This window comes from Neolamprologus multifasciatus, chromosome 20 (genome assembly GCF_963576455.1).
Source record: "Neolamprologus multifasciatus chromosome 20, fNeoMul1.2, whole genome shotgun sequence".
Classification (NCBI taxonomy): Eukaryota; Metazoa; Chordata; class Actinopteri; order Cichliformes; family Cichlidae; genus Neolamprologus; species Neolamprologus multifasciatus.
This window is the reverse complement of record NC_140458.1, coordinates 36,017,353-36,031,002: the sequence shown is the minus strand read 5'-3', so window position 1 is coordinate 36,031,002 and position 13,650 is coordinate 36,017,353. Positions and strand designations below refer to the sequence as shown.

Genomic DNA, 13,650 nt, shown 5'->3' with positions numbered 1-13,650 from the left:
TGCTATCTAACTTTTTGTATCAAGACAATGAAATAAAACTGTCACGTTCAATCTCTTTATTTGAACAGAATGGGGCAGTACAGTCTTGACGTTCACTGATCGGCACACAGTTTTGTATTGTAAGGTTTAGACACAGCACATAATATTGCTAACAAGTAACTGATCTGGAGTCTGCCTACTCAGAAGTGATGCAAAACAGAGTATGATGTGGCCTTACAGAAGTCACTTACAGTAAGCTCTTGCCTCATGTGGCAGCTGCTCTCTGTCCACTTGGCGCCGACCAGTACACAAACAGTTTGTTGCAGTTAGCAGAGCAATTTTCAAAGACTCCCAACAGAAACTTGTGTATTAAAATAGATATTTGCATACATGGATGGGAAGATGGAGATCTTTACCATAGGAAAGAGATTTTGGCAAATAAATCTTGGTTAATGTGAGTATATAAGTTTTCCTCTATACAAAGGAAAAGCTGTACAGCAATGAGGGTGTTGCCAAAGAACAGAATGTGTTGCAGATGCAGCGTCATAGAAGTTGCTTTATCTCATTTCAGTCGTCACAGCTTGCATGGGTGGAGAGACCATACATCAGTGGATCACAACAGAAAACAACATTCCCTTGGCTGTAACACATACTGACAACAAGGTGCAGGAACAGAGCTATGCTAAGGATTGTGCCATTTTTACATGTTTGCAACAGGAATAAATATGTTTTGTTTGCAGTGTGTAACTAAGCCCCATGTCCGTTCAAAAAGACTGCCAGCTTGGTATTGGACAGTTAAACTGTCACGGCAGATGATGGCTACTCAATATTTAGATTTTACTCATGTACTTGAGTTCTAATTCATCGCACCACAACGACACAAAATCTCTGAAAAACAAAAACCCTGATAGGTGATGGTGTGCTTAATTTCTCCCACGAGCTGCTTTGTGCATCCTGGTTCCTCCTGTGTGTGCTGAGAACTGTAATAGTTCTACATCAGTTTTACTAAGAATAAGAATATATACACACAACTTCTCATACTAGCTTCTAAGATGGTCTGTGATCCTTAGACGGCCAGAGGAAATGTACTTCTCTAATGCTGCAGTCCTGAGCACAGCCCTGTCCGAACATACAACCATTTTCTCTAAACCATGATTTCCATAATTGAACATTCCTTGCAACAGACAGACGTCTGTGCCTAACAGTCCAGACACCTTTAGTTATATTTTTTTTTGTTGTTTTTTCTTTTTTTCCTTGCCCCATATTGATATAGTTTTGCTTTGGTTAGTCCTCGCGCAGGTACAGGTGGGTTGTGGGCCAGCAGGAGCATGCATCTCCCTGGTCAGTCCCCGGCCTTGCTTTAAGCGTTCTGCATCTCCTTGCCAATCTTGTAACTTAGAATCTTATTCCAATCGATCTTTGTGCGTGTGACAGGGAGCTGACGACGCAGGGCCTTAAAGGTCGTATCAGACATGGTCTGGTAGTTCTCACTGATCGCAGTCTGAGGGAGCAAAAGCAGAAGGGAAACAAACATCATGATGTTTTTCCTTTTTTAAAAATTCTAAATGTTACAGGTAACACTTATTTTTAAGGCAGTACATAAACCATGTAGCAAAAGCTAGCTCACCTGGTAGTCATTTTCTGCATTCTCAATAATGTCAACAAATTCCTTCGCTGTCTGGATCTCATTCTGTCAAAAAACAAAGTGAGACGTCTTTTGTCTTCATACAAAGCTGTCAGTCAGACGACTAAATGCACATTGTTGACACACATCAGACTAATGTACTTACAGTCACTGGTATGGAGTCTTCTACCTCCTTGTGGCTAACCAGTTGCACATTCCCATCTTCATAATAGTGCACCTGCAATTTAAAAAAGTTCATTATCAAACCAATACTTTGCAACAATATTTCTCCGTATTTATGACAATGTGTACACTGACCTGGATTTTCAATACTCCTACCACCTGAGCAGTGGACTGACCAATGGTAAGCTTCCACTCTGACCTACAGCGGCCATTCCTTTGTCAGGGAGAATAAAAGACGACTTGTGTTACAAACAGGATCATCAGGAAGCAAAAAGCACTGAATAAGCACCTAATATTCCCCCTTTACCCAGAAGAATATATTTCTGTGACAGAGCCACATTATGAAAAATAAAATATCTATTATATAAAGCACTTTGAATCACCTTGTTGTTGAATTGTGCTATACAAATAAACTTGCCTTGCCTTATATTTAGATATATTCACATATGCATTTTTTATCTGCTGTGTTCAGGATGTACACTATACCAAAAGTTTTTGGGTTGAAACTGATGTCCTTCAATGCAGGCTATGATCGTTTGCTGACCATCAACTGTTTTCCCATATACCTGCAACACATCGATGTTATGGGTAAACAGCAGGCAATGTTGTCTATAATGACCATACTGTCACTGTTTTAAATGCACCTTACCGTACAGACTCCAGTAGGGTAGTGCTCTTTGACATAGGCACTAAGGGCAGTATCACAGGCATCTCTCCAACTTCTCAGGGCTGTCTCTCCTTCGTATGGCTGCACGTCGCTCACTTCTTTTCTTAGGTGGTCGAAACGGAACGATAAACAGTTGCGAGGATCGAGGAAATGTCCCTGACCCAAGTCACCATGCTCTGTGATCAGGACCTTAAATGAAGGAATAAGAAAGAGTGAATAACCCTGTTGCACGTATTTGCTCACCTAAAATGAAAACGACTGCACTTGAACCAAGATTTCCTTAGTTGGCTGGTTTTATATTTGTTTGATTATTTAGGGCTCATCAGAAAATTGTTTTAGGGCTGGAAATAAATGCGCATCACACAGAAGTACTCAGATCTTTCTCATGATCAACTGATGAGTCAAAACGTGATCAACTAACTCTTCAGGGGAGCCCAAGAAATGATCGATTTAAATGAATGATTTCAAAAATCCCAACATACCGGCTCATCATATCCCTCTAACTTTGCAGGTGTAAATTGATCCATGTTGTACTGGGCAAAGGAGCTGGAGAAAGAAAATCGGCAGAAAAACAAAGTATATATTAATAATATGGCATCAAATGTATTTCAAAAAAAGTGACTTAAAGATAAAGGAATGACAAACATCTCTGAAATGAAAAATTTCCCATATGGAAACTTTTGTAACCTATTTCCTGAATAATGAAATTTCATCATATGCACTTACTGTGAAGCCCCCTCCCTAAGAAGATTGTCATTGCTGAGGAGAAGCCGCACATCTACAAAGAGTAAAATAAACCAACGTTTGGATGGATCTCTCAAGAGACAGAAAGTTATTCTTATTGTTCGAAGCAAAGTATAATACATAAGTCAGTGATATTATCAAAGACATCTTTCTACATCTGCTTCTTACCATTGAAGACTTCATTGAACTCTCCAGGGGGGGCATGTGTCACAAAGTTGGCGGCTATGCGGACCTGCAGACAAAAATTTTATGCCACCAATTAATTCAGCCATCAAAGTAATGAGGGCTTTTTCTGACTCAGAATGGGCCTTTGGAAGGTCCATATACATGGTAATGCACATTACAGCATGTGATGTGGAATAGGCAATAAGCTTGTTGTGTTTTTTAAGCAAAACAAAACATGATTTTCTCTCATTTATTGCCATTTTATAGACAAAAATATCTTATGTTTGAGTAAATGAAAACCTATTTTACACAGTTTTAAAAAATATATAATAACATTTTGTTTCATGGGAAAGGTAGGAGGGGATTTCTGCTGAGCTCTACTCGTTCACTGCAATCCCACATTTTTCTGTCATTACCCACTGGATCTTTAATCTCTCACCTCCCTGGTACAAAGTCTGTAATATCTGAACGACTGCCAAACCCAGACTTGTCAATGTCTGATTAGCCTGGCGTCTGTAACCCCCATGTTGTACTCATTCTGGCATTTATTAGACACTTTGATGGCAAATATTGTGTACGGTGACTTGGTTTCAATCTGTGGGGTAATTCCTAACATTCTTGTAGCTTTTGCCATTTTGGCTCAAGTAAGTAATCACATTTTAACAAATTTAACACTCCAATTAACAACCGATTTTGTTACTGATTCTGAATTAGGTTGCTAGCTTTTCTTGTGAAGAAGTCAGTGTAACTTTAAAGCTCCCATGTCTTTTGCAACAGTCGAGACTTTAACCTAGCAGAGAGCAAGTTTTACTAAATAAAGGATAGACTCTGTCATTTGAAGTGGACACTGAATTTAAACACTGCTTGTCAGTTCCTCGTAAGAAAAATGTAATCTCGCCCTTTGTTTTCCTACCTGAACGGCAACAGTTCTGTTATCAGAAGAATGTTGTCGCCACTTTGTCTTCCTGTTCAGATGCCTTACCCTACAGTAGTTACCCTACCTCAAAGAACGACGATGCTGAAATGCATGCCTCTAACTGGCGTTGCGAATAGTGACACCGTCAGGCTTCATCTTAACTCTAGGCGCCTGTATCCTGATCTTCAGTCATGTGATGCAAACATAAGTATTTGAGCTGCAACTGAATCTGTTTGACCCAGAAATCGAAGGCAAAGTAATGGTAGCTGCTAATGTTAGCGAACGCTATAGGAGGAACACACAGCCCTCTCTGTGATTGTCACTAGCATGGACATTGTCACACTAATTTTGGAAACTAGTCGTGATACTTTTATTTTAATGTAATTTTTATTCTAAACATTTTTTCAGCTCCAAAATGGTTAAACCCTTAATGAATGAACGTTTGCTTCTGTAGCTGCTAGCCAAGTATAAGCTCGAACTAGCGTTGGCTAGTTAGCTCACGGTAGCTTAAAACAGAAGTTTATAATTTCTACATCAGAACAAAAACTACCATTCTCTTTCCAAATTTCACATAAATATATAACAGGTGAGCCCATTTATAAATGAGAAAAATGTTGCTAAGCAAAGAATTAAAGAGTCTCCAAACCTTCTCTTCATCTGACAGCGGATCCTCAAAATCAGCCATCTTGGCTCTTTGTGACCCCACCTACCACAGCTGACTGACAAGACCAAGCAGTAGCTGTCATGCACACAGGAATTAAATAAATACTACTCATAAAGTTATGTAATCACCTATTTTCCCCATATACGTTTCTCTCTTATCATATACAATTAGATAGTTAAGATATTTAATTTAACACTATGTAAAGTAGTGTAAAAGCAGTATTAACAGTGCAAGAGGACATCTAAAAAGTTCCTTACTTGCTGTGTGCTGCTTCCTGTTAAGTATCACAGTAGCAATCGTTTTACAAAATAAAAGTATATGCTTAACACCTCTGTTTAGTGAACAGCGTTCTTAGTTGTCGGCAACACATTTTAGAGTGCTTTTATTCGTTTAAATTTAATATGTATTCATTAACTTAATAACGATGTTTTGATTCATTCAGAAACTGTTTATCAAGTATTTTATTTTATAAGGGGCAGCAGGAAGCGGTAACGTGTACTTTATGGCTGGCTTTGTAGTGGCGCTTTCATTCTTTGTGCTGCTAACTGGTTGATATTTACAGACTAGCGACACACACCGTCGCTATTATGGAGTCACAGGTATGATTCAAGTGGAACTGACGGCTGACGTTAATTATGTGTGGATTTTGTGTCCAAAAATCTGTTACTAAATAGGTGTAAATGTGTTACGGGCGGTAATTACGCTGTCGCGATTTTTTGTAATAACTGAATTAACGTTAGCCAGCTTCCGAGTCAAGCTAGCAGTCGGACAGTGATTCAGTTGTTTTCTTCTGCAGGAAGTTCCTGGTCATGTGGATACTGTTAAATCGGACAAATGCCACTCGAAGCAAACAAACTGTTTTAATTGGTTTCTTTGTTGAAGGCATGGGTGTTGCTTTATTTTGACATATGTTTAACGTCTGGTTTCCTTTTTTAGCGGTAAATAGTGTGAGTGATAGCCTACAAACTTTACCCTGATGGTTAGCCTCATAGCAACAAGATGAACAGGGCATTGTTAGCTGTTGGACAGCTTCTGTCACTGAGACGTAATGTGAGTTTTTCTGCTGTGTGCTGTCAGCTGGTAACCAGTGCGAAGGACATTGCCAAGCTCTATAAAGAGCTCAGCCTCTATCCATCTTTGACCAGAGCAGATGTGGGACCCGTAATCACTTCTCAGTATGGAGGCAAATACAGCAACATTTACACAGGTACACCTAATGTGCTGCACGTAACACGGTCAGATTTGCATGTAATGATGCACGTTAATTATATTTTTATGTGTTTATTTTCTTCTGCAGAATGGAACCAGCGGGATCTGGAGAGGAATGAGACTGTTAAGTTTTGCAGGCAGTACATTGTATTTCACGATGACGAGTCAGTGGTCTACTCTGGAGCCTCGGGAAACTGCACTGAGATCAAAGGAGAGTATGTATCACTTTCATATTTAATCTATTGTTTGGCTACAAATACTTTCTGAGCAGATACAACAGTATATTCTCATTTGTGTCTCCTGTCAGGGTGCTAAGTAAGGATTCTCCTTCTGGTGAAATGAAGGCAGTTGTCAGAGAATGCACAGTTCAAGGGAAAGATAAACAGTTTCTGGAGGTGTGTGTCTAGCTCAGTGTCAGCACTGAGTTTCACACCTGCTCTTTTGTTGTCTTTGTTCCACTTTAGCATTTTATTTCTCCTACTGTGTTGGTCTCTTATTTTCCATGGCAACACCATGGAAAACTGTGTGTTAGCTTACATTAGAAAAATTTGGACTTTAACTTTAACCTTCTTCTACTTACCTGCTTGTGGCCTTTCAGATCTGGAGTAAAAACATCAAGGTGAAGAGCATAGATCTGACAGCCTTAAAGAAGCATGGCAAAGTTTATGAAGATGGTAAGTCATCTTGTTGTAAAATCTTTGGTGTTTGTTGTTTTTCCTAAATATCTTAAATTTAAACTTTTGTGTGGGTTATTTTTCATCCTTAGACCAGTTTGGCTGCTTGGTTTGGTCTCACTCTGAGACCCACCTCTTATATGTGGCAGAAAGAAAAAGACCAACAGCAGAATCTTTCTTCCAGGTCTGTTTGTATTAAAACAAATTAAAAAGCATGAAATATATGTTGTAATGACTTTGACATATTTGCACTCACACCAAAGAGATGAAAGTACTCTCCAAAGTCGTTGAATGTCATTGAAAGAAAGCTTACTTTTCAGTCATAAACAATATTGTAAACTTATTAAAATATAGGTCTTTTTCCTTGCTATTCAAAAGCAAAATCCCATAACAATACTGATTGTTATTTAGCAACTGAAGCAATGGAGTGTGTTTACTGTCTCCTCTCTAGAGAGTTAATTCACTGTATAATTGAATGTGAAATAACAGAAATGACTAGTAGTTAATAAGTATTAACCATTCTATGTTCCATATTCTCCTTACAGACAGAGTCTCCAGAGTTGTCTTCTATTGGAGATGAGGACGAGACCTTGAGAACTGAGAAAAAGGAGGCTGTAAAAGTGAATGGAGCTAATATTCCCGAAACTGAAAATATTTTCACAGTTCAAAGGTTTAATTCTGGTCTGAAGTTCTTTTCCTCGTTAGTTTAAATGTTCCCATCTTATTCCTGCAGGGGGAGCAGTTTGTCTTCCATGAGGACTGGGGAGAGACTTTGGTTAGTAAGAGCTGTCCTGTGCTTTGTGTTTTGGACATCGAGGGAAGCAATGTTTCTGTGTTGGAAGGAGTGCCTGAAGATATCTCACCAGGGCAGGTTAGTGCAATCGTTTTTTTCTTTTTTCCATTTGCTGTATGCTTTTCTTTAATGTTTACACTCTTCAAGTATCCTCATAATATTTTGTTCTTTCTCTCTTTTACTCTCGGTATCACACTGTTTTTCTATTTGCAGGCATTTTGGGCTCCAGGTGACACAGGTGTGGTTTTTGTAGGCTGGTGGCATGAGCCTTTCAGACTTGGCCTCAAGTACTGCCCCAACAGGAGGTGATGACAGTTCACAACGATCAAGTCAGACTGCACAGCTGATCAGTCATAAATACCCTCATAAGCTAATACTGTAAGTCGTTTATGTTTCATTTTTCTCTGTCAGGTCATCTTTGTTCTACGTGGATCTTACTGGTGGGAAATGTGGTGAGTGGATTTGTGTTGTTTCTATCATTTCAGACCTATTTTATGAACACAAGTTAAGTTGAAGTTATCATATCCAGTTAAGTAGAAATGCAGTTCCACTTATGTTTAATCTATTGTGTTATGGACCCAGCTGTAAATGGTTGTTCATGTACATATGTATGTGCTTGTTGTGCCCATCAGAGCAGCTTTCATCAGGCACCAGCGCAGTGTGCTCTCCCCGGCTTAGCCCGGACCAGTGTCGAATTGTCTACCTAGAGTGTTCTGTCTATGGACCACACATGCAGTGCGACAGGCTGTGTATGGTAAAACAGAATCTGGCTTTTTTCAACCAAATGTGCCAACTTTCCCTTCTTATGAAATTAGCTTTCCTTAAATTTCTGTTCATTGGCTTTGCTCTTGCTTTTCTCTTTTAATACTAGTATGACTGGTATACTAAGAAGACCTCGGTGGTGGTGGATGTCGTGATGCGACCTGGAGAGGGTAGGGAATACATAGTGGTCGCCATTTTATCCTGTATATAAAACTGCATATATTTATATTAAAAAACGATTAATGTTTGGCTGTGCAGATGGCTTTACCGGTATCTACAGTTGTCAGTTGTCCCCTCAGTGCTGGTCAGCTGATAGTCAGCGTGTTATTATTTCTTGCCCTCAGCGCAGCCTCAAGGTAAAGTTACTGTCTGGGAAATTTCTTGATATTGTGAGGGGAAAAAATACACATTAAGGGTTAATATCACCTTTTTCATATATTTCAGTTATTTAACAGTTTGCAAATAATGAGAATTTTGCATTTGTATGCAAAAAAAATGTTATTGTCATATGTTTTTGGTCTTTTTAGGATCTCTTGATGGTGGATATCAGCACAGGGAGCATCACCTCTCTGACTGCAAGTGAGTCACGACATACACTTACTTTTTTAAGTATTTGGTTAGTTAGTTAATAATAATCTATATTGTTCTAGAACCACTTCAGTGTGTGTTTTAACCTGTTTCTAATGGTGATCATTGTTTGCCTTCAGAGTCTGAGGTTGGTAACTGGTGTCTGCTGAACATAGAGAGAGATCTGATGGTGGTGAGCTGCTCTTCTCCCAACAGCCCTCCAAATCTGGTAGGATCAGCATTTTTATTTAGAATAACATATATATATATGTATATATATGTGTGTGTGTGTGTGTATATATATATATATATATATATATATATATATATATATATATATATATATATATATATATATATATATGTGTGTGTGTGTATATATGTGTATATATATATATGTATATATGTGTATATATATATGTATATACACATATATACACACACATATATATATATATATATGTGTGTATATATGTGTATATATATATATATATATACACATATATACACACACATATATATATATATATATATATATGTGTGTGTGTGTGTGTGTGTGTGTGTGTGTAATATGGTATAATAAATAGACTGCTGCAAAAATGCAATTTTTGCTGTGTCACTTACATCAGTACATTTCTTTTGTACAGAGGGTGGGTTTCCTCCCAAGCAGGGAGTTCCAGGAGGATGTAGTCTGGGTTACTCTGGAAGACTCTCCGACGTTGCCAGAAATCGACTGGAAAATTTTGACCTTCACCCCTCCTCCAGACCAAGACAACAGTCAATATCGTAAGATGGTTAATAGCATCTAATCTGAAATCATTGGAGATCGTTTTAAATGTCGTATTTGTCCCTTTCTTTATCTAATGAGCCAAACTCTTAAAGTTTAAAGCAGTGCAATTAGTTTCAATGTTGCTATGCTGGATGAAACTAGCTTGGGAATGCTTACTTTAAGTTGGTAAATATTTTTTGAATATTTATAATATTTGGGTTCACACCTCTAAAAACTGTTTTGTCTTTCTTGTTAAGGCTAACAAACTTCTGTTAAATCTTGCTGTTCTAGCGGGCCTTGATTTTGATGCTTTGCTGATCAAACCAAAGGAGGTTAAGGATGGAGTGAAGCTGCCTCTTATCGTCATTCCTCATGGTTTGTTTCTTTAATTTTGATTTTTAAACCATTATTTGTTTTCAGTACAGAGACAAAATCTGAATATTCATCAGTTGTTGTGTACTTAGAGAAATATACCAGAAAAGCAGAATCAATATCGTAAATGCTCTGTATTAATAACATTCATGAAACACAGCTACATTTGAAAGTAATAACCCTGTGATACTAATCCATTTTGGATTTACTTTTAGGATTGAATCTGTTTTGGGATTTGTTTCCTTTCAGTCGAGAGCTATTGCTGATAAGATTGTGGTTGCTATGACGATAGTGCGCTGTTCTGATACCCAAGAATAGTCTTTTATGACACAGCTTGTAGTCCATGCAGTAGTAATACTGTAACTCTACATGCATATTACTTTCATACCTCACTATGGTTTCAAACACTCAGGCAATCGTTTTTAACACAAACTCAACATTTATCTCACTAGGTGGCCCTCACTCAGTGATAGTGGCTGAGTGGGGTCTTTCTGTTGCTGTGCTGTGCAAAATGGGCTTTGCTGTATTACTGGGTAAGTTCTTATAAGAATGTGAAGTAACTAGACCTGCTAAGAGAACAGTCGTCCCTAAATTACTTTAATTTAGACAATGAAAACATGAACGATCCTCTTTCTCTTTAATATTTGGACTGGGGCTGGGGACAGCAAATTCAGGGTTTTTCCTGGCTCAAAATGGGCACTTGTGGGGTGACTACACATGTAGCCATAATTCAGGGGTGTTAAACTCAAATACACAGTGGGCCAAAATTCAAAACTGGAACAAAGTTGCGGGCTAACGTTAATATTTATTGAAATATATTTATTCCTCCAGACATAAGAATGAATCTTTTCTTATGGACTCAAACACGTTTTGCTGAAAAACTGAATATGGAACAAGCAAAGCTTAATACTAAACAATATATATATTAGCTGTATAATACCAGCAGGCCAGCTCTAACAGTAATTTGGTATGGCTTCGCGGGCCAAATGTAATTAGGCTGAGGGCCAGAGTTTGACACCTATGCCATAATTGGTCACCATGTATATAAGGCAAAACATATGCATTAATGTACTTAACACAAGTCTAAGCAGCTGCCTCTTATTTTAGAGAATTTGATAAACAAAAAGTGATTTCATATGTTTATATTAAACGTAGTTCTGGTGATATATTTATAGATGAACGGCCTCTTTGGTTGGCAATATAGTTTTTTATATATTAGAAAAGTCTGTAATTGGATTTTGTGTCCAGTCATTTCTGGAGTACTTCCACAAACAGAAATATCCAGCACTAAAGGTTTTATTATTGCAAGATTAAAACAATAACCATGTCACTTTACCATTTTCCCCCTCAACATTTAATTATTACATATCACAGTTATTGTCAATACATGGATATCCCAATAGCCCAGTTTGCTTTATACCTTTAGTGAACTATCGTGGCTCCATTGGATACGGCCAGGACAATATCCTCTCACTGCTGGGCAATGTTGGCAGCCAGGATGTCAAAGATGTTCAAGTAAGTGTCCATAACTCTCACAATATTTTTCATGTCATGGCTTTGAATATCTTTACATGCATCAGTTGTTTGCTGCGTGGTGATAGCTTTGTTTACATGACTGAGTTAATTGGTTTGGATATTTAGTGGATGTTATTTGCGATACATTCTGTTTAAAGCTCACAGCTCAGTTCAGTTTTCCCTCCTTTTGCCTTCTTCTCTCCTCTTACTTTTATTTTTCTTGGTCCATGTGTCTTTGAGATGATTTACATTTGTTCTCTGCTTTTGTCGCCACCAGTTTGCAGTTGAAAGTGTGCTGAAAAGCAACGACCTCGACGTGCAGAAAGTGGCCGTTTGTGGAGGCTCTCACGGCGGTTTCCTGGCCTGTCATCTGATCGGACAGTACCCAGAATTCTACAAGGCCTGTGTGGCTCGCAACCCTGTCATCAACTTGGCCTCCATGATTGGCAGCACAGACATACCAGACTGGTAGGTCTTGTCATGCACATTCTCACACTTTTGCCCACATTTGTTTATGCATATTTTTAGGGAACTCATACGCAACCGCATAACTGTGGCATTGTGACACTCCTTCTATTCAGTTACGACAGCTGGAAGTAAGAATGGGCAATAAAGCCAAAGACATTGAAACATTACTGGGGACTGGTCCTGTAATTGTAAATCCAATTACATAATAGTGCACTTATAGCAAATCTAATATCCTTTGACATATCGCAAACATGGAGCAAGGAAACAAAGGGGGATCAGCATGTTTGCAAAGATCTCTCATATTAGTGTCACATGAAAATGCCAACAGCTTACATTACACTACTCTAACACAACAGAGGAAGCACAAACTTTGAACTTCCAGATCGGACATTTTTCACATCATGCCGAGATTAAAACATTAACAAAATATCGTTACGATTTATAGCTCGTAATGATCTCAGCTTGGAGGGAAGTGTTCAACATGTACACAAATACAAGAGGAACAGAAAATGGCGCAGTCAAGCAGTCACATTTGTGTTCCTTTTTTCTCTGCAGGTGCATGGTTGAGGCTGGCTATAACTACAGTACAGACTGTCTGCCTGACCCTGCTGTTTGGGAGCAGATGCTGAATAAGTCCCCTATTAGGCATGTTGCACAGGTATAACCTTGAAAATCTCTTGGGTTTGTGGATATGTCTTTGTAAGTGTTGTTGGACAATGAAGCATGAAAGGTGTTTTCTGATCTAGGTAAAGACGCCGGTACTGCTGACCTTAGGAGAAGATGACAAGCGTGTACCTAACAAGCAAGGAGTCGAATATTACAAAGCACTCAAAGCAAAGCAGGTTCCCGTTCGGTAAGTGGCCTCCTGAGTAACGTGTTTTATTGCTTATGCCTGATATAGACGGGATAACTGGAGTCTTATTTTTGTCTGTTGTTCATTCAGTAATGCTCTGATTTGTGTTGCTTAGGTTACTGTGGTACCCGGGGAACAACCACTCTCTTTCCAAGGTGGATGCTGAATCAGATGGCTTTATGAATATCGCTCTGTGGATAATTCAACACCTGAGTCTGTGATGATACAGTTCAGATAAAAACACCGTATAGTGATTACGTTGCTGTTGCTGCCATGAAAGGATAGAGTGACACTTGCACACTGTGTAAGGATGTTACGGTCCTGTTCCTGTTTCAAGGACAGTGTGAAGTTCAAACTTAAGCCAAAGCATTAAAAGTGCTCTCCCACCAGAAGGCACTTTGTCTAAACTCTGCTTTACTTGTAATCTTTCTGTGGGTGTGGTGCTTTCCACTGGATGTCCAGTAAGTTTTAACAAAACACTTTTGATTGACAAACATTTTATTGATTGTTATTACTTTATGTAATCTTTACAATCCGTGAAGTCAAGGGCTTTACATGGTGTTGCTTGTGTTAAAGTCAAATCACTTTAGGCGACTTGTTTCATATTCAGTCTTTTTAAATCGGTGCCGTTTTGATTTCATTCACCTAATAAAGTAATCGTGAACTCACCGTGGTGTTTGAATTTTTACATGTTACTGACTGAGAGCATTCCTGAAACTAGTACTG

General features: G+C 38.5%; 2 protein-coding genes across 5 annotated transcripts; one reads left to right on the top strand and one right to left on the bottom strand.

Moving 5' to 3' along the window:
* Positions 1 to 41: 41 nt before the first annotated feature.
* Positions 42 to 5,082, bottom strand: capza1b (capping actin protein of muscle Z-line subunit alpha 1b). Its single transcript, XM_085146195.1, has 10 exons — positions 4,925 to 5,082; positions 3,366 to 3,429; positions 3,180 to 3,231; positions 2,936 to 2,999; positions 2,436 to 2,642; positions 2,273 to 2,352; positions 1,922 to 2,000; positions 1,770 to 1,841; positions 1,607 to 1,669; positions 42 to 1,480 (listed from the first exon to the last, which is right to left on the bottom strand). The coding sequence occupies exons 1-10, from the start codon at positions 4,961 to 4,963 to the stop codon at positions 1,340 to 1,342; spliced, it is 861 nt and encodes a 286-aa protein (XP_085002321.1). The 5' UTR covers positions 4,964 to 5,082; the 3' UTR covers positions 42 to 1,339.
* A 324-nt stretch (positions 5,083 to 5,406) lies between these two features.
* On the top strand, positions 5,407 to 13,599 carry LOC146495505 (acylamino-acid-releasing enzyme-like). 4 transcript variants are annotated; one of them, XM_085146175.1, is made up of 23 exons: positions 5,407 to 5,541; positions 6,020 to 6,149; positions 6,240 to 6,366; positions 6,459 to 6,546; positions 6,750 to 6,825; positions 6,918 to 7,009; positions 7,371 to 7,445; positions 7,559 to 7,696; positions 7,832 to 7,923; positions 8,030 to 8,070; positions 8,251 to 8,372; positions 8,490 to 8,550; positions 8,639 to 8,736; positions 8,908 to 8,959; positions 9,088 to 9,176; positions 9,595 to 9,733; positions 10,008 to 10,091; positions 10,541 to 10,621; positions 11,515 to 11,603; positions 11,881 to 12,071; positions 12,627 to 12,729; positions 12,818 to 12,924; positions 13,040 to 13,598. In XM_085146175.1, exons 1-23 carry the CDS (start codon positions 5,530 to 5,532, stop codon positions 13,143 to 13,145), a joined length of 2,193 nt encoding a protein of 730 aa, XP_085002301.1. In that variant the 5' UTR covers positions 5,407 to 5,529; the 3' UTR covers positions 13,146 to 13,598. The 4 variants fall into 4 exon arrangements, with proteins under 4 accessions (XP_085002301.1, XP_085002298.1, XP_085002299.1 ...); XM_085146172.1 differs by lacking the exon at positions 5,407 to 5,541 and adding an exon at positions 5,582 to 5,889 and having other exon boundaries at positions 13,040 to 13,599; XM_085146173.1 differs by lacking the exon at positions 5,407 to 5,541 and adding an exon at positions 5,582 to 5,880.
* Positions 13,600 to 13,650: the final 51 nt, after the last annotated feature.

Excerpts from the sequence above, each read along its gene's own strand:
- capza1b (XM_085146195.1), bottom strand. The coding sequence starts at position 4,963 with ATGGCTGATTTTGAGGATCCGCTGTCAGATGAAGAGAAG. Across the intron at positions 3,232-3,365 it reads GTTCAATGAAGTCTTCAATG|ATGTGCGGCTTCTCCTCAGC; the intron begins GTAAGAAGCAGA and ends TACTCTTTGTAG. Across the intron at positions 1,481-1,606 it reads ATGCAGAAAATGACTACCAG|ACTGCGATCAGTGAGAACTA; the intron begins GTGAGCTAGCTT and ends TTGCTCCCTCAG.
- LOC146495505 (XM_085146171.1), top strand. The coding sequence starts at position 5,942 with ATGAACAGGGCATTGTTAGCTGTTGGACAGCTTCTGTCACTGAGACGT. Across the intron at positions 6,367-6,458 it reads TGCACTGAGATCAAAGGAGA|GGTGCTAAGTAAGGATTCTC; the intron begins GTATGTATCACT and ends GTCTCCTGTCAG. Across the intron at positions 8,071-8,250 it reads TCTTACTGGTGGGAAATGTG|AGCAGCTTTCATCAGGCACC; the intron begins GTGAGTGGATTT and ends TGTGCCCATCAG.